General features: G+C 35.2%; 1 protein-coding gene across 3 annotated transcripts in view; it reads right to left on the bottom strand.

Annotated features, from left to right (window-relative positions):
• Positions 1-5,830: 5,830 nt before the first annotated feature.
• The window catches only part of SNX2 (sorting nexin 2), a 30,277-nt gene continuing 15,936 nt past the window's right edge, over positions 5,831-20,171 (bottom strand). For 2 of the 3 annotated variants that reach the window (XM_083884557.1, XM_083884556.1), the window contains exons 4-15: positions 19,862-19,928; positions 19,609-19,652; positions 19,380-19,521; positions 16,076-16,154; positions 14,817-14,892; positions 13,475-13,588; positions 13,154-13,247; positions 11,195-11,400; positions 10,022-10,165; positions 7,383-7,463; positions 7,205-7,276; positions 5,831-6,319 (exon numbers count right to left, since the gene is read on the bottom strand). In XM_083884557.1, coding sequence (XP_083740683.1) covers positions 6,269-6,319; positions 7,205-7,276; positions 7,383-7,463; positions 10,022-10,165; positions 11,195-11,400; positions 13,154-13,247; positions 13,475-13,588; positions 14,817-14,892; positions 16,076-16,154; positions 19,380-19,521; positions 19,609-19,652; positions 19,862-19,928 — 1,170 coding nt within the window. In that variant the 3' untranslated portion in view covers positions 5,831-6,268. The remainder of the gene's footprint in view (positions 6,320-7,204; positions 7,277-7,382; positions 7,464-10,021; positions 10,166-11,194; positions 11,401-13,153; positions 13,248-13,474; positions 13,589-14,816; positions 14,893-16,075; positions 16,155-19,379; positions 19,522-19,608; positions 19,653-19,861; positions 19,929-20,171) is intronic. The other variant, XM_083884558.1, reaches the window with a different exon arrangement.

The following is a 20,171-nucleotide window of genomic DNA, read 5'->3' on the forward strand; positions in this document are numbered from 1 at the left end:
AGCTTACAGCCAACTTGTGATCCCTGAAGACTCCCAGCTGCTTCTCCAGAGAGCTGCTCTCCAGTAGGTCAGCCCCCAGCCTGTGCTGGTACTTGGGGTTATTCCTCCCCAGGTACAGGGCCCTACATTTGCCTTTACTGAACCTTTACTGAACAGTTTCATCCACTCAACTCTGCAGCCTACCAAGCCTGCTGAATAGCAGCACAGCCTTCAGCCATGACTAGGTCAGTCAACAAACAAACGCAGCACCTTTAGTAGTACCTGTTGTGAACAGACATGAAATTAAAAAGGAAAAAAAAAAAAGTGGTGCTCATGAAAGTTGCCTGTGTTGTGTGTGTTCCCAAGAAGCCACCTCTTAACTTTGTTATTTAGCAGAGAAAAACTATACCATTTCGGAGAGGTGTAGATGATTTTTCGCAACTCTAAAATAAGCAGCTGTTTTGACAGCTTAAAGTGTAATAGAGGCAGAAACAGAAGGTGTAATACCAAGTGCATTTAGAAGGTCATGCTGGTGGTACATGCTTTGACTTCACGAAAATTTGCTAACTCCGAACTTCAAACCATTTGGAAGCACTGCAAAATGTCAACAAACTGCCACTGTATTAGGTGGTCGTATCTTAAAACTCACCTTGTTAGTCTAGAGTCACAGGCACTACTTGAAACAACCTCATACTTACTGATCTTTCAGAGTAGCTACCATGATAAATCCATGACCATAGAGGGTTTGATCTTCATAAATAGATTCAAGTATGACAACATGCCTCAAAAATGGGCAGAAAACAAATTTACCTGATGTCTGTGGTTTATGCTATCAGCTTTTTGAAATTTCTTTTGAAAACTAACTTGTTTCCTTCTAGATTAATAGCACTGGGGAGGAGAACATTACAAGCTCCTTTTCCCTCCATTTCTCTTTATTTTACTGAAAGGTAAATTTAATATTTTGCTCTAAGCAAAGAACTGTGACCTTGAAGGCTGCAATACAAAGTAGACATCATTTGACTTAAACCAAGACAACTTAAGCAAACTACCACTATTTTACTTTGCTAAAACAAAAGCAAAGTAACAAACCAAAATTTTTTAAAAATTACCTGAAATCAAAGCCAGATGTTCCTTAAGCATCTGTTTCTGCAAAACACTGTTACTAGGTCGGTGTTCTCAACTGCTGACAATGGCGCAGGACAGTCGCAGCACAGCTCTGTGGTAGTAGCGACAAGAGCAGTGTTTCCAGCCCCCATGTGCTCTCCACCGTGCCCTTTGAGTGAAAGGTTTGTACAAAATCCCATTCCCCCACAAAGCATAATATCTTTATCTCTGATCAAGATAATAATCCCAAAGAAATAATAGCCATATATTAAGTCGTATCACTCTAGTAAGTGTGGGCATACTAGGCAAAAAGTACCATGTTACCACTGCTGTTTCTGGTTAAGAATCCAGTCCTGAGGCGTTGCGTTCTCCTCCCAATAAAAAACAGAGGGATAACTCTTAGGACACCACTTGTGCCATAATGCATTTATGCTGAGAAGTCAGTAGAAGAATTTCAAAGGAGTACTTTTTGTGGCTGTTTGCAACCTAATAAGCAGTAATTTTGAAAAGCTACTTTTCTCTTTAATATCATGTAACTTATTAACAAAGGAAAGTTTTAGACATTAATTTGGTTTCAAATTCAATAGAAAATAATGGAACTTTTGACTGTGCATCAGCCAAGAGGAACAAGGAAGATTACATGGTGAGCTGATTTCAAATACATCAATATGTTTTGGAATGTTAAATACTTAATTTACACAATATATCATCATTAGTTGGCAGATCTTTAAAGTTACATCTGAAGAAAAGAAAGGATTTCTCCCCCTGGCTGGCTGGTCAAGGATTGTCTTTCTGTCTAATACACTGAGGATCAAAAATTTAAGAAACATTAGTTCACAGAATGCTATCAAAATGTGTTCGAAACCACCCAGGTCTTTGAAAGCTAACTGCATACAATGCTTCCCACAAAAAACAAAGCAAGGTGAATATACTTCAAATGTAGCTTGACTTGAACAGGCAAAACGTATATTAAAATTATGTTAGTAATCCTAAAGCAAAACTGTAAAATGGTTGAAGTCTACTGGTAACAGTGACATAGACTCTTCAAATTCATCTGTTGAGCAGACTCTCAAAAGTACCCTAGGAAGCACTGCTCTTCAGTGCTGGGTGTTGTTGCAGGTATCAATATCTTGGGTCATATTCTAAAATTACCTTGATCCAGAATGTGAAATTAATCAATAATATACTCCTTCCAGCTGTAACTGTTCCCTGTCATCAGATTCTGTCTAACCTTCCATGATTAACAGAAACTAGGAATCATCAATCTGCCCCTTGGCTGGCCACTTTTATGTTTCTTTTTTTCCAAAATAACCACTGTGCAATTCTCATACAGGGAGGGGGAATTCAGCATTTGTCATGTTAGAATGATTCACAAGAGAGAAAAAGGAACAACTAGAGGCAAATCCGAAAGATCACTTTTCACTAATTCTCATGATTCAAGGACTTTCTGAATGGCTAGTTTCCAGAATAGAGGGCAAAGAAACCCACAAAAATTCTAATCTATGTGATAAATAAAATACACATCAAAACAAGAGACCAGATCAAAAAATGACAGGCCTTAATCAGATCACAATCTGTTCATCAATTTTTCAACTGCTACAAAACTCCTTTTAAGTCAACTCAGAAAATTTAATCACAGATACACAGTTTATCTCTAGTCTTTTCTTGCCCTTCCATTTCTATTGCTTATTTCTTTAACTTTAGTTTGCATGTGAATATCCTGCTAGGAAGGTCTGCCTAGGCTGTTTTGTGTACTCTTCTTTCTTAATGACAGAAAAAAGGTTTTGATTATTTTATACCCCTTTCCTTTGTTAATAATTTCCTCATTGATCTGGAGTGGGGGATGGGAAGGGAAGAATGACTTCACCAGTAAAGTCTAAGAAAGATTACTAGCAAGTCACTACCATTGCAATTACTACCATTGATTCAACTATGGAAGACAATTTTTTTTTATAAAAGGAAGAATTGTCTTAGCAGGTAACAAGTAACATTCTGAACAACCTGAAAATTCAGCTTGTAACTTGTTAAAATATTGCCCTTTTTTCTCATGCTTATAATGGACTCATATTTTGCCACAAATTAATATTATTACATAGCCTGTTCTACTCTAAATTGGAAGGAGAGAAAAAATATAACCCCAAAGGCTTTTTTTTTCCTATCTGTTTTTCTTTAAGACAATAATTTCTCTGTACACATCATTTTAGTGGATGTTGGCTGTTCACTGAAATGTACAGGATCTACCAGCCAGCAACTCATCTCCACAATTTGAAAGAAACTGACATATTCGGGGCATGAACTCCACAGATACTGAAACAAACTCCCATATGAGGCTTTCAGAGGGAAATAACTCACGAGAGGTAGAAGAAAGAATAATTGATAGGGAAGCAGAATATTCCATTTTAAAAGGGACGTAAAGAAAGAATTACAGGCTTAATGTACACTGAACATTAGTTTAAGAAAGAAATAACATTTTCAATTTGAGCCATTTTATGTTGTATATGTTTAGAAAGGAACATAGACATGATAAATAGAAGAATTTGTTGCAAATATTTGCATCCTATTTTAACCTAAAAGGTAAATTAGAATTCAGTAGCACCTTCTCCTTCATACAGTATTCCAAATGCAGTTCCTCATTTTGCAAACATTTACTTAGTGCTCATGCTAGTAATTCTTCAGTGGTGCACTGGCTTTTAGTTTTAATGAAATATACACTTAAATTTAGTATAATATCTACTACTGAGGTCCACAGAGGAAAGCATTTAGTAATACCTCCATTCACTTAGGCTGAGAAACTGCTAATATAGATGCTATTTGCACGAAGAGAGACAGTAACCAAACCTCCAATCTTCACAATGCAGGGGAATATTAGGAAAATAAATTTCCAGATGACAGGGTACTCTGAGTCGAAAGAGACCCACAAAGATGATCAAGTCCAACTCTTAAATGAATCACCCATGTGAAACTTGAACCCAGAGCCTTGGCATTATCAGCCAACTGAGTCTGTTTCAGGATCATTAACAGCTTCTTGAAAGAACCTGAGTTTTATGCTAGCCAAATGCGACAGCTGATATGGATCTTCTGTTCAAGCTAACCTTGTGATGAAAAGAAAACCCTAAGGTCTTTTGTATTAGCAGCCAAACCTGTGTGACAGTGAACTCCAGAAATGCCATTATACTTTTGCTCCCCAAAAGGCTCCTGATTTTAAGAAAAAACTTGAACAACTCATTCTTGTTTTCAGTTGACTGGTATAGATAGCCACACTAATCCTTGCTAGCAGACTTTCTCATTCTCTTGTCACAAAGAAAAGAGAACTGATCCATCATTCAAATGAATTCTAACCCTGATAGAAGCAAAAAGAGATCAAGAGCTAAGAAAGCTGGATGAACCATTTACAGAAAAAAGACTGTGAAAGGATATGTTCACCCATTTTGACCTCTGCTTATCCAAACTGAGTCTTTTAGTTCTGGAAATATCATCTTCGGTGTGAGCAGTATATATCTGAAGTCTAATACTGAGCTGTTGGTCCCTGTTCATTAGCAGCAAGCAAGCCAACATTATGTACATTCTAACACTTAACAGAGTGTTACGGTTAGATCATAACATTCTTCATCATAAACCTCCTGCATACCTGAGCTCCTCAAAAGGCAGTTTTAAGATCAATTACTGAATAAACATTGATGCATAAGGTATTACTAGCTTATGGTTTTAGCATTTAACCATTTAAAAATAAGCTTGATTTATACTTGATAAATTTTGGTGGTTTTTTTTCTGTTCTACTTTCCTTGAAAACTCCTGGAAATACTGGATCAAAAGAGGTATGTAGAGAAACAATAGCAAACACTAATCTGTAAAGTTTACACTAACTTTGTTGTGAAAATAGAGTATGACCTTCCAGTTGAATGTTAAATGGAGGTTTTTATTTTGTTCAGAAATGGTATTATGTACTTTTCTATATCTGACCCCAAACAATATAAATTCATGGCTTTATCCTGCAGCCTCACGATTAGCTGAAAGCAACAGCTTCTCTTGGTTTTTTATGTGATTAATATTTGCCTAAAATTTGTTAATATTAGTACCTTCCATTAATACTAATACATCAACAAGCTCAGGATGTCTTAAAATGACAGGACAGCACATCTTACATTAATATTGTGTATTTCAGAAAAATGTTTACCTGCTCTGATTTCTTGCAAAAGGTATAACCAGTCCCTTCAAATGTATTTTCTATTCAAGAAAATCCAAACAAAATGCTGGCTCTTACAACTAACAGGCACTCAGCTGAATTACCCACTTCTCTTCCTCAACCATTACTGGAATTACTGCAAGTTTTTTTTTTTTGGTTTTGTATCCTGAGACCACTGAATACAATTGATGCAACATATCAGTCCAGTAGGATGCCAATATTTGACCATGCAGGTGATTTTAACTCTGCAGAAGCTTTGTAAACACTTGAAGGAGATTTCAGTTTAGGTCTGTCTGTTGCTTAAGCATCAGTCTTTTGACCCTATGAGTACTAACACAGTAGACTTTGCCAAGGCAGTGATAACTTCAAGTGAAAAGAGCACCTGTAATGAAGAGATTCAGAATTAAAAAACAGAACAGTTTACAAAAGATAATTGTTTTGGATCTTTAGTACCTTCTCCAGCACTCTTTGCTAAATATTCGGTTTGCCCTGGATCCATCTTAGTTTTTTACAACAGTACTCCTAAGAACACCAGTAAGTATCTACAGACACAAGCACAGAGTGTTTAATGTTTCACAAGGTACATCCCTTTATTATTGTAATCACAAAAACATGATTTTGTACAGGAATGTTTAAGTGAACATTAATCAATGCAATTAAATTTGTTTCATAAAGATCAGGTAAACATACTACAGAACAATGTGTTGTAGAGAACAAAAATATCAGCTTTCTGGCCTTGCAGTGCACATTTTAGTGCAAGTATTAAGACACAATAGTGTTCAATTCAGCAATGTCTTGCAGAACATCATGCCACAGTCCACTTCAAAGAGGGTCAGGACATGCAGCTTGTTACTAAAATGCTGTGGTATATAAAAAAAGCCACATGTTAATTCATAAAATATATAGTGGTTTATTTGGATGATTTAAAGTGATTTCACTGTGGAATTTAGTTTTATCCAGGACAAACATCCAGAGTGTCTTGTCATTTGGAATATTCTTCTTTTAGGCAATGGCTTTGGCTTCAGGTAGGAATGCCTCCCAGTATTTTATTAGCTTGAAGAGAAGAGAAAATCATTCATTAAGTACTGAATGTTGGAAAACACAATGCATACCTACCTCCTCTTGCAATAAACTTTCTTCCACAAGGCAAATAAGAACATAGGTACTTATTTCATTAGTAGCTTTATATAGTGCAAGAAAAAACACAAGAAATAAATATACAAACCTGCTCACAGCTATAGATATGTTGCCACATGTTGAATACAGTGTTATAGAATACAATTATACAGATTGTTTTTAAAGATCAGTCACTTATTCTTACTGCTAAAGATACTGGGGTTTTTTTTGTTGTTTTGTTTTGGTTGTTTTTTTTTTTTTTTTTTTTTTTTTTTTTTTTTTTTTTTTAATAATTAAACAAAGCTGGAGTGTTATATTCCTGCCATAGACAGAAGAAAGAGCCCAGACTTTTTCTAGTAACAAGGCCTACTTCTCAGATACTGAAAACTGCTTTAATACTTTCCAATATTTAATAATATATTTGTACATAATAATATATATTGTATATAATATGTATATAATAATAATATTTGTACTTTTTAAAAAGAGAAATAAACATTTAAGAATTCAAGCCTCTTCAGTAAGTGTAAGTACACATTGATTACAATTTACTCTGATCTCCAACTGAAAGTACTAATTCAGTTGGAGAAGATGACAAGACCCTCTGCTTGCCCATATCCCTAAGGGAGCTTCTGCATTGCTTCCCTGAATTACAGTTCTGCAAGGGCTGGGAAACTGCAATCATGTCATTTGCCAATACAGTACAGACTAGTAGCTCTTAATGTTTTAGAAACTGCTGTGCTTAAAGCCCATCTTTTTCTAACTAACCTAATATGGAATGTATTATTTATTAACTTGTACAAAGCTTAAAATTTATCTTACCTGCTGTTGTGTTTGCACTAACGATTCTAAGTACTCGATAATAACAGTTTTAAAGTCTTTCACTCGTTCCTTCTGTTAATAAATAAATTATGGCATATTAACTTCTTAAAAACTTTACTTGTAATGTTAATATTATCTACAGTAGAACTGTAATTTACTTGGACAAAGTTATACATGCCTCAAATCTTCCCACTTCCTTGCGAATGGTTTTGGAGATCTGTTCAAAATCTTTTTCCCCTTGCTGAACTTTTGTCTCCCACTGGCAAAGGAAAGACACACAGAAGTAAGATTTTGTGCTGTCCATTCAGTCTACACATATCTGAACTTTTTTAGCACAGTGAAAGTCACTTAAGAGCTAAAAGGACCTATTTGATTGTTTTGGCCTATTTAAAAGAAAATCTTACAATAACCATTTCAATTTTATGTTATAGGATGTCATCAGATCAATTACAACAAAGGTATCTTTAAGGCAATGGTGTCTGTAGATAAAATGCAAAAATATCTTAAGAAAATTTAACACCATGTAAAATACACTCTTCAGAAAACAAAGTGGATCTCAAAGGCTTTATTTATTATTCCCTTTACAAACTTCAAACAAAGGAAGCCAAACATGTCCAACCAAGCTTGGAAGAGCCTCAAGTTAGTTCCCCATATTTTCCTAATTCCGGAAGAGATGATTAAATCTTCATCTCTGCCTCTGGTCAAGTATTTGATTATTGCTATCATATTTCTGTTGCAAATGACTAGCTACTGAGGATGTGTTTATCTGCTTTCCAAATCACAAGCCTTCTTTTTCAGTGGCAACTGTTTTCATAGAAAGTTGGAGTAGAAACATTACTGCAGGTAAGAAGACCACTAGAGGAAAATTCAGAGGGAGAGATGTTTCTTATGGGATTTTGCCATATTGGGAGCATTGCATGCAGGTAACAATATATGACACTAGGATGTTTCTCCTTAGTTTCTGTGAAAAGATATCCAGCTAGACAAGAAGGGATGATCACCACCTACATTGCCCTGTAAACTGCTTTTACAACCCTGTTACATTGTTAAATTTAAGCTAGTTGTGTAGATAAACTGAGAGACCCAAAGAGGGCTAGCAGTTCTTCAAAATGCAACTGTATCTGTTCATCAAACATATTAACTGAGAACAAATACATTCAGTTACATTTATCTTCATCAGAAAAAAACAGCAGGGATGCAACATGCTTCAATGTAGCATCTTTCTGTTAGCAATCCAGTGGCACTACTTATTCTCAGAAGAATATTGTAATACAGTGTCAAGTTTCTACTGTGTTATGAGACAAACCATCTATGTTCCAATAAACATCTCCATATTTATATTTTTAGTATATATTTATTCACAGTCCCCTGACTGCCCTTTTAGATATACATTATGAAGCTATTTAGTAAGTCTTAATACTATCTTCTTCGTGGAAGATCAGCCTCTTTGAAGAGTTAGCTAATAACTGAAATAGTATAAAACATGGCTAAGGAAAAGTAGATTAAGATAGCCTATTACTTCCTGCCACATCGAGAGGTGCCTGAGAATTCTGTGAAAACTTCTACAGGCCTAATGAATTCAACATTTCAGTTTCATCATGCCCAAATCCCAGGTTCTATGTGAATTATCATTGGGCAACAGTTTGCCACTTCATAGTATCTGACAAGGAGAAATTTCTCATTCAATAATGTATCTCTAAGACTGTCCTCTATCTCTTTATCCACAAAAAACAATCAAGTCATGGATGATGCCCAAGCTGCTTAGGCTTCCACTTGGCAATTGCCAGAGAGTTCACCACTACAGAATTCAGCAACTCTGAACACATTTCAGTGGCAGTGAGAACTTTTGACTGGCACATTTAAACTGTGGGTTTACTAAAAACATTCTCCAATTATCCAGTAACACAGGAAAAATAATTTCTTCAGAAAAAAGCAATTACTTTTATATTTGGACTGGGAAAGGATCACTATTTCCCCACTACTACCAGTAATCAGGAAATTCATTGTGCATGGATGGGTGACATCAGAAGAGACAATCAACAGGAATGTGGTCACACACGAGTAACTGTAGGTTTTCTCAGAAAACAAAGGACATTTTTAAGGAAAAGAAAATCAAGTTAATGAGTTATTTCAATACTGTATGTGAAATATACCAAAGGGCAAAAAGAACAAAGGAGCATGTGGTTAGTGACCAATGAGGAAGCCAAACAAAGCAACTGTGTGAAAGAGCTTGAAATCTGCAATAACGTTCTTCCATTATTTAATGGGAGAGCACTAGGGCATACTTAGAATGCATTAGTGTTAAATAATTAAGTTGTCCTACCTCTTCAATTTCCTTAGTGAAGCATGATAGAAAAAGTGTATAAATTATGACACTTCAACATGTTAGATTTTTACTGAAATTACGCCATATATACATGCACATATATATGGGTAGAAAAGCTGCATATTTAAGCAAAACATGGGAATAGCTCTCTATTAGATGCCTTTGCTGGATTTACCCGAGTAATCTTAGCTTTAGAAACCAAGAGATGCCTATCCAAGTGAGCTGTTAACAGTTAAAAGCATTAACTTGTCCATGTTCCCTCCCTCCAATCTCCCAGACTCTGTAGAGACAGTGTTAACTGTCTTACAGATCTTACAATGAGTAAAATTTGCAGTTAGTGTTTTAAGTAAATTCCTTTTTAAAATTTCATTAAATATGTGAAACAGCAAGTAAGTGATTCGTAAACAAAAATGGTATAAAGCAGCATTAATGCAGAATGAATGAACCAATGCAGAAAGGCTGACCTCCAAAATAATGTCTGATAACATTACCTCTTTTATCTCATCTTTAGCTTGCTGTAATTTATCAGGTTTGTTGGCAAGTTGGAGTTTTGCTTCAGCTTCACGTTTTTTTTGTAAAGTGACCTGAGCATCTTGCCATTTCTGCCAGCATTTCATTCGATGATCAAACACACCCTGTGAGAATAGACAAACTTATTAAACAACTGGAATTTTCAGAGCTATCTAAATTCCCAGTAGGAGAAAATAATTCCAAGATAAAGCTGGAACAAGTAGTATTCTCAAAGAAACCTTAGTGTGTCTACCACGTATTGCATTTCACTTGACATCATGCTTGCACAGTTCAATACAAATAACAGGATATTCAAGAACCCTTTCCAGAGCAGACACTTCAACGGCTCAAATCATTTTATGCCCCTCATTTTATCAAAGCACCAGAAAAATAACCACTATGAAGTGCTCTATTACGCAGACAATTCTCTAAATGCAGATACTAGCAAACTGTTCATGCATATAGATTACATGCATTTTCAGGAACATGTTTATGCTAGTAGTGGACTAAGGCAGCAAAATTAAAGTATGCATATCCAAAAAAGGGGGGAAAAGAAGAGGGAAAAAGAAAAAAATGGAAAAAAAATGGAAAAAAGGAAAAAAACCCCATATATATATACTTCCAGCAACCTGGCAAGTTCCAAGGTGTTTCTGGACAGAATTCAAAGATACCTGTTCTCATGTCTAAACCTAATCATGCTGTGCAGCATAGCTGACACTTAAATTTAACATTTTCTTTAATGAGATGTAGATCCACAAATTTCATCTATTACTGGCTATCTACCAGATACGGAATACCAAATTACATTCTTCCACACTTACGTATGCTTACTGTAACAGTAAGTAATCTGAAATAAACAGGTGCAATATGCTTAGACTCAGTAGAGTACAGTATCCCCAAATACTGTACACAATCAGTATTGCTCAAAGTAGATTTGCATTTTCTCTGGATCTTACTGCTCCATTCACATTTTCAATGATAGCCATCTTTATCATTGGAATAACTTAGGAATGCTTTCACTTTACTCTGCTGGAACATCAGCAAAAACTTAATTGTGTTACATGAGCAAATGCTCACACTCATTTACCCTAAACCTATAAGCTGAGGAATGGGACTTTAAACACTAAATCAGTATTTTTCCTAGTAGTACTCACTTTTACTGCAGCAATCAGACGAATGTAATCACCAAGCAGTTCTGAGAACACATAGAAATCAGCAAAAGCTTGCTCTTGATGCAACTGATCTATCTTCTCCTCCACCTCTGCAAGCTGAGACAAAGCTCTAGATAGAGCAGTGTGGTCCTCTGAGTTACCTAACATGGCAGCACTTTTAGCAAAGGCAGCGGTGTTGGCTGAAAGCTCTGAAACACAGGAGTATTGTTCAGCATGATTTACTTAATTTTTCATATTACTCTGCACTATGAATCAGTGGAGCAGAGGTTTAACTTCACCAACTGAAAAGAAGCTGAAGATCATGGTAAGATACATGAGGACATCACAATGAAACCACATTTACGAGAAAGACTCCCGTGCAAAACAACTCTCACTCAGTAAATGCTTTGCCAAATCTATTAATGCCATGCTTACTCTACCCTAGAAAAAGACGAAGAAAAAAGTCCCTTCAGTATTATCCAATTGCCTACTTCAGAGAAAACGCAAACCCACAAAAAAAAAAAAAAAAAAAAAGCCAAGTAATCTACAGAGCAAATTTTCAGAACAATTTTAACAGGTTTACAGGACACTTTTTCCATTTAGTTCAGCACAGGAAAAAACCCAACCCCTTCACAAAATCACCACTCCCATGAGGGGAATTTATTTCTGTTGGCTTGTTTTATTGCCTTTATGTAACTTTTGTGTGCACATACTGTAATGTATCATCCCATTCTCATAGGTCTTAAAATAAAAAAAAAAAAAGCCCAAACCTCACATACCAGCATCTATGAAAGTGAAGTTTTGAGCTAATTTATTAACAAATACTGGTGCAATTGGCCCAAATCCCATGTAAGTAATCCTGCACAAAGTTTAGTTCCATGATCTTTGAACAAATGTTTGGGCCAAATTACTTCAGATTAGTTTGCAATTTTGCTGCTCCTGCAGAACCATCAGAACACCAGAAGTGATTGCAGAAGGAAGCTGTCTTCAAGTATTTAAACCTTTACAATTTAAACGTAACTCTTAGAAAAAAAAACAATGAACCAACAGCTCTTAAAATCTATAAGGTGTCAAATCAACCATAAATAAAGATTTCCATTTTCCATTACTTCTTAAATACTCCTTAGCCTTGAGGATAAGCGGCTAAAATATTTTTATTGCAGAGAGTAATTCTTGATTAGAATTATGAGAAAGCAACTTACGACATTTTCAAGTACTTTTGAAAATGCTCAAAGGTGACACCATATTTTAGCATAATACAATATTGTCAAAAGGCCCACATGGTCTTCTTGAGCTACAAATTCAAAATTGTGATTTGTTTGGAGTTTGGTTTGGGTTTTATTATGTTTGGGTGTTTTAATAATCTCATGGAAATCCATCTCAGACAAAGAGCAGCACAGGTTATTACAATATAAACTTACAGGCTTTGGTTATATCTAAAATAAGCAAACAAAAAGCTGATATTCTGTGACTATTTATCTTCCCAGAGAAGTTTACCTTAACAACAGCTTGTGGGTATATCATTATGCAGACTAAATTAAGAATAAGAAATTCCTGTGCAAGCACTTAACTCAGTTAATAGTGCAATACTGAACCAAAAGATGTTTAAATGGATTTATGCAGCCACTTTCGGTTCAGAAAGAAATTACTCTTGCCATGAGACCTAAAGATAAATTTATGGATGTCTACTGTAGTAGAATCACTTGCTAGGTGTGATAATGAAACTGCAGGGGGGAAAAAAAAATATGCTAGATCATTATAGTGACTCTAGGAATGACAGATAGTCTGGTTTAATTTAAAATTAAAGACAGGTATACAAAAATACTAGAGCAATTTAAAATAGAAGATCCAATTAGAAATTACAACTAAAATACATTGTGTAACTATTTTAGTCAAGAGTTCTGATATGCTGAGCTCTTGTTTCATCACCATTTCCTAAGGTTCATGTAAAAGTGAAGTTACCTTTTCTGTGGCAGACTAATGCTTCAACACTGGCATGAAGCTTCCTAAGTTGCTGATCCAGATTCTCAAATTGCTGCTGTTTTTCTTCAAACCACTGACAAAAGATGAAGGAGTCAAACATTAGAAATTAGATTACCAACAACATTTCTGGTTCTGAAGAAGCAAATTATCCAGGTACTTCCAGGGTGGTCAACTGATACAGCTAAGAATTCAAGCCAATAAGGAAATTAATAACCCATTTTCTACTTCTACAGCTTTAAAATGCAATTGTTGAGGCTCATTAATTCATCTCATTATTCAAGCCAAAAAATCAGCTCTTACTGCATCCGATTCATTCATCTTGATTGTCATTTTGTTGACAGCGTCGGCAGCCTTGTTCACCATCCTCAATATTCCTGCTCCACTCAGAGCCTGGGTGTTAACTGCTCTCGGCAGCTGGAATTGAATGACAAATAAGGGCAAAGGGACTGGTTAAAAGGATGGAGGTTTAACTGGGCACAAGGGGGAAAGAAAAGGATATAGTGTTTTCTTTACTCCTACGTGTTTCAATATAGTGGAATCTAATTTCTCAAATTTACTACTTCTACATTCTCAAGAGGAAAACTTAAAAATACAGACTATTTACTTTTCTTCTACATCTTTACATTTAAATGGAACAAACAAACCACTTGTCCAAAGCTGTTATGAACTAGCCAAATGTCCTAAATGGCCACCTATATGCTACAATGAAAAAAATTGCCACTACAGGAAGAGAAAAGCTTAGATTTACAACAAATTAGACAAAGGAAATTCTGTTACATGTTTAATTTTAACGCAAGACATGCACTGCATGCTGATAATAAAAGGCTGATGTTTTGATTTTCAATATAAGGCTATAAATGTATCTCAAGTATCAAGAGAACATGTTATCTGCTTAGGTACTGAGAAAGCCCCAGAATTAAATTAATAAATTTTAAATTTAATTGATATTATTATTCAGGCTAGATTGAATATACTATACAAGGTGGCCCCTATGTCAGACCATTTACCCTTCATGTGATGTTTTGTCTGTCAGCAGCATTGACAAACCCACCATAAGTTATCTATTGATGCTTTTGTCAGTAGGGAGGCCTTTGTGACTTATTAGTATAACTAAGATACTGACATTAGCCAAGACACATTCCAGTATGAGAGTGAAACCACTATGCACATTCATAAAATACATTATGTTTTTACAAGGTATTTAATATTGTGAAAGGTATCACATTATAGTGCAGGTGACTGAAATCCTTACTCACAAAATACCTAGCCTGGCGAGCAGCACTGCCAGCATTTTCACATTATCCTACCAATACACCTCAAGCTGAACTCCTAGAGGCAAGAGTGCTGCTTCCAAGACAGTTTAATTTTAGATCTTAGCAATCTGTACCATCAGAACTGAAAAGACCAACTTACTTCAGAAGTCACTATACAGCAAATAGCTTTTTGTCACTACCACTGTGAGTTTCACCAGAGCCTGAGGCACACCTTTACCTAAGTAGCCTCTGCCATTCTATCCCATGAAGGGTACATTCCAATTGGATTTCATACTAATTTAGGGGATTAGGTCTCAATACAAAGTGAATATATCGTCTGGTAGGTTACTGTATCTAGAAATAAGTAAGAGAAGTTAAAACATAAATACCTCAGAACTTTCCAAGAATTGTCTCAAATCTGGATCCTGTAGCAAGGTTGGGTGCTTTACTGTTCGTTGTAGATACCTATGATTTAAAAATTTAAAATATCAGCTAACAGAATAGGTTTAATGTGCCTAACATACTGCAGTGCCATGCACTCCATACCACAACATAACATACTGAAGGTTGGGTAGTGTTTCACAACATAGTTTATTTACACCAGAAACTCCCTAAAGTGGGGGCTGTCAAATCTGTATGTTGTGGTAAAATAATATACTTCTTATATTATTAGTGAAGACCTACTCCTTTATTAACCAGCCAGAAAAAAATGAGTTTAAACATTTTTGTACAGTGCAGTGGATAGACTTTTTGTTACTGGTGGCTGATTTATTTTAGAATTACAGGAAATCTTGGACAAGTAAGTTGATGATGGTCTAGATATAAACCATTTATATGCTGGATAGACTAGTCTTTAATCCATTTAGTTCTAAAAAAATCATACACACACAAGTAAAACTCAACGCAACTCCTTCCTTTTTTTTTTCCCTGGACTTCTACTTAGACCTCAAGTGTAATTTTTTTACCCACTCTCCATTAGGTATAACCACCAGATCTTCATTTGTTTTTTACTGAAGAAGGTAAGGATTACAATAAAACTGTTTTAAACATTAGATTGCTCAATCTTTTTCTCCTTGTTCCATACTCTGCATGATGTACAAGTTAAGGCTAATGTAGGAGTACACCAGGGATAGCATCCTTCTGTGAAAAAGACACTTCAACAGTATTAGCTGCATATCAGTGCTGGGTGACAGAGATCCAATATCTCTTTATGCCAAAATTCAGCAAGTCACATCAATGCCATCAATGCACATCATCATTAAGTCCATTTTACTTTCAAGTGATTGAAGATCTCTTCACCCACCTTCCTTACACCCAACAGCTGATCTGCTATGGAACAAACACGTTGTTGTAAGTGTCTTAATTTCTTCAACCCGAAATGTCTGCAGAAGCTAGTAATGGTAGTTTTACTTCTGAACCTCTGCAATCTTTGTTTTAAGTCCAGAACAAGTTAGTCATAATTATTTTTATGAATAGGGCTGCTCGTCCTGTTATTAATAAGAATTATTCAACTTCTACACAAAAATTTGAGTTGTATAGTCTCCTGAATTCATTTAAGTACAGATCACCAGCGTTGACACTACAGAACCAATATAGAGTACTACAAGTAATTCTTACATAAATAAATTTTAGTTAATAAATACATTACCTTTCTAGAGCTGCTCTTCTTTTCTCTACAAACTCAGTAGATGAAGAATCTTCTTTGCCTACTTTAACCTTGGTCATGCCTTGAAGGAAACAGCATCATATTGATTTTATTTTATCACAGATAAATCATTAACATAACTGATGTGATTAGAATATAAAGCTCACCTAACTTTACATATTTAAATCAAATTACAACGAAAAACACTACACAGGAGCATAAAAAAATCAACACTGCATGCTGCATGGTTTTGTGGAAGTAGCTCTGTGAAATATTCAATTTCTTGTAACATATTAATTGCGACTAATAGGTAAGTAAACTAGGTTAATTTGCATTTATGAAAACAATCTAAATGCTGATCAGTCTCTTACTGGCAACTCATGTCCACAAAAAGAAAACAGCCATATAAAGCAGAATACAAAAATGTCCTCAGGTTATAAGACTATTCACTGGTAAGGTTATTACCATTATTTTACTTCTTTGTTTTTTTTAAAGCTCTAAAACTAACAGTTTTTTAATTAACTTACTCGAACTAACAAGTTCTAAAAATTCTGAACTGAACTGCATGGAGAGTAAAATCAGCAGAATAAAATGGATGCAGCTTTACAGTGCTTCCTCTGACCAAGACAAGAGTGGCAACGAGTTATTGATGTGTCATGGCACGGGAAATAGATTCAACACCAGCAACAGAAGAACTCTAAAACAGTCAGACTGAAATCACTATTTTTCATGCTAAAGATCTAAACTCAGAGTTTAGCAACCTGAGTCCCATCAAACTGGAAACACTGGACATAAATAATTATTCTTATTTCCTAAAAAACAGGAAAGGTATTTTATTATACAGCCCAGATGTCTGATATCTAGCTGTAGTATATTTCTTAGCTGTTACTTTTGCATCTCTTCAGCTAAAAGTTTTGAGATTCTGACCATGTACTCACTAATCTGTCAGGTCACCAGTTCCCTAAATTCCTCACCCAATCTCCCTTCTGGACTTAGAAGTTTCACACAGTAATCCCATGAGGAGACAAGCAGCAAAGCCTTACAGGAACAAGAAGGAACCCTTAGCCTCTCACTGAGGCCTCAGTTTTTCCCTCCTCTGCAACATGATGAAAATAAATCTGATAAACATTTTTTTCCGAAAGTATTCTACACAGCATAAGGTAACTAAATCCATAAATTTGTCAGTAAAATTAAGTATGTCTTCAAATAGAAGGATTAAAGTATTCAAGGGAAGTTGAGGTAATTCACATGCCTCATCTCTTTACATTACAGTATTACTACACTATAATATTTTACTGCAGAAAGAGGGAAATCCTGTGGCTTAATACAAAAGAGCCTTCATAGCTGAACTTTGAACACAAGTTCATAGGGAAAACTTGAATACACAAACCCAATAAAAATGACCCACATGAGAAATTCCTACTCTGTAATAATGACAGTTATTTCTAAATATCTTGCCAGATTTCTTTCTCTGCCAATATAAGCTTATTTAAATGCAAGTGCAAAGACTGTTTCTGTAGACTGAGCACTCTTCTAACCCTTCACAGGAAAAGATTCATGACATAACAGATTATTTTCTTTAAAAATTAAAATACGATTCTCACACACACTTATGTAAGTAGTGAGGTACCTTAATGCATGTCCAACTCCAGTTCACAATTAACTCACTTTTATCCTTTTGTTGCTTTTGTCAGTAATTGATGGACTTGATTTTGTAGCTAAGATCTAAAATTTCAGCCCCTAGTACTTACTCATCAACACAATAAAACAAGCTTAAAACTCCAGGTGTTATCAACAGTGTAACAGAATGAACAGATCAGGGACTTTTTTACTACACACACTGTGTAACACTGAATGTATGACATTATGTATTAAGACTTCAAACATAAACATGCACAATTGTAAAGACTATGTCATCTTACTTTCAGCTGTTTTGTCAGCTCTCTGCTTTAAGATGCATTATTTCAAAACAGACTAGAATCAATTCCTTCTTTTCTCAGAAATGGAAATGTACTGAATATATGCTCTTGAATAGAACTAAGTAACACCTGTGAATTTAACTTTAAAGACAGAGTTTCATGCTCTTTTGAAAATATTCTAGAGACTCTGAGTTTTCCCAAACTACCTGTAGCTTAAAGTCTCTACACAAGGCTTTGAAGTGCCAGCCAGTGCTTGCTTGCACTACAGCAAGTCCCATTATTTTACTGTCTTCCAGGTGTATCAATTTTTATGCTGGTTTTGTTCAAGTGATAGCTGAAAACCAGTCTAAGCTGTATTTGACCGTGATGCAAGCATTACATTTTTATGTAAATGCACACTGTCATAAATGCCTTGAATGTTGTATCATCCAAAGGACATGACAGAAGCTTCATTCCATTTCCATAAGCCCTCATACCATTTGGAGTTAAACTTATTTTTGTTATAGGAAAAACTGATTATTACAGAATTACCCATAACTTTCAAGAATTACCACAAATTCAGGTCAAATTTTCAGTCTCACAGGCTTAAAAACACAGTGCTTTTCCACAGAAGTAAAATCATGAATTTTCCAAGCCTCCTGCTGCCTACACCTACTAAGTCTGCCTACTCCTACTCACATGAAAAACTGCTGCTCTGATTATGTTTATAGACTACACTACTGAAAAGAATTCCTGCCATTGCCTACATATCAAACAACATTCTAGATTCAAATCACTTATTTATATGAGTAACACAAAAGTCTTTTACAGGTTTTACTGCTTTAAATATTTACCTATTTTGAAAGAACCTCTCCTATTTAGAGATCTGAAGTTGTTTTAATGCACCAGGCATGCTTCTTAGCTCACAGAGAATGGATCTGATCCTTTAAGGCATTTAAGTCAAAAGTCGTTTTCTGCATTAAAACCTTGCACAATTTATGAGAGGTTTTGCATTCACCATGATCAAAAGAAACAAACAGAAGTATCAGAGATCTGGACTTTGTACGAAGCTCTATATATTGCAGGCAATTGATAACAGCTCAACTTAAAAATAAACGTTCTTTTAACATCCTTGTTTTCGTAGACTAATCAGCTCTTGAAGGGCAACAGCAAAGAAAGAATCATAGATAAGAAACACAAGGCCATGCATTAAGAGATATCCTCCTCACTATCAACACCAGTGTGAGCGAGGAAGAGGCCATTACGTATCCTTCCAACTCAACATGAACTATTTGAAAATACAGAACACAAAGAATATTTGGACCGCCTGAGAAGAAGCAAGAAGTATTTATGCAGAAGAGTAATTTGTATTCAATATTAAAGTGTCACCTTACTGGAACTGCACTTACCTACAATACTTTTTTCTGGAGCTGGAGGCACAATATAACCAATATGCATGTATTTTGTTGCTAATTTGCTGTGCAGGCCAAGAAAATCACTGAATCTTCTTTTAACAGAGAATTCATTTTTGTGGAATATTGAAAGTGATGTCTTAAAAAAAAAAGAAAATTGTTGTGAATTACTGATCCATCTCAGCTACAATAGAAAGTATTCACAAATTTTTGCTGTACTACCTACCTTTGTTGTTACTCTGTATGCCATATAAGCATTCATGCCATCCCCTGTAAGAAAATTAAAATACTTATCCCAAGGCAAGGTAGGGTAATCCTGCCACATACTTTTTAGTCCAAAATAAACAATAAATAGATTTCCATTTAAATAATAAAAATTGCCAAAGGAATACTAAAGAGGAAATCATGCCAAAATCTAAGAATAGTCTTCAAGGAATAAGATAGTCTACCATCTGAATTTCTAGGCTCAAGGAACTTACCAACTTTCTCCGGGTCTGATACATTGATTTCGACATCAAACAAATCCCCATTTGCTTCCTCTTCAATCTAGGAAAAAGATATACCATATTTAACACGGTAATGGACATCCATATGATATGTGGGTACAAGGATATAGATATAGAAGAAGGAGGGAAAAAAGTCAGTATGTTTGTGTAATTATGAAACATTTCTAGTCTCCAATGTTAATATACCTTCTAACACTGACTAAAACCAAAGATGTTGTAGTGAACTTGGTAGTGCTAAGTTTACAATTGGACTCAATGATTCTAAAGGTTTTTTCCAAACTAA

This window comes from Zosterops lateralis (genome assembly GCF_965231275.1).
Source record: "Zosterops lateralis genome assembly, chromosome: Z".
In the NCBI taxonomy this organism is placed as follows: domain Eukaryota; kingdom Metazoa; phylum Chordata; class Aves; order Passeriformes; family Zosteropidae; genus Zosterops; species Zosterops lateralis.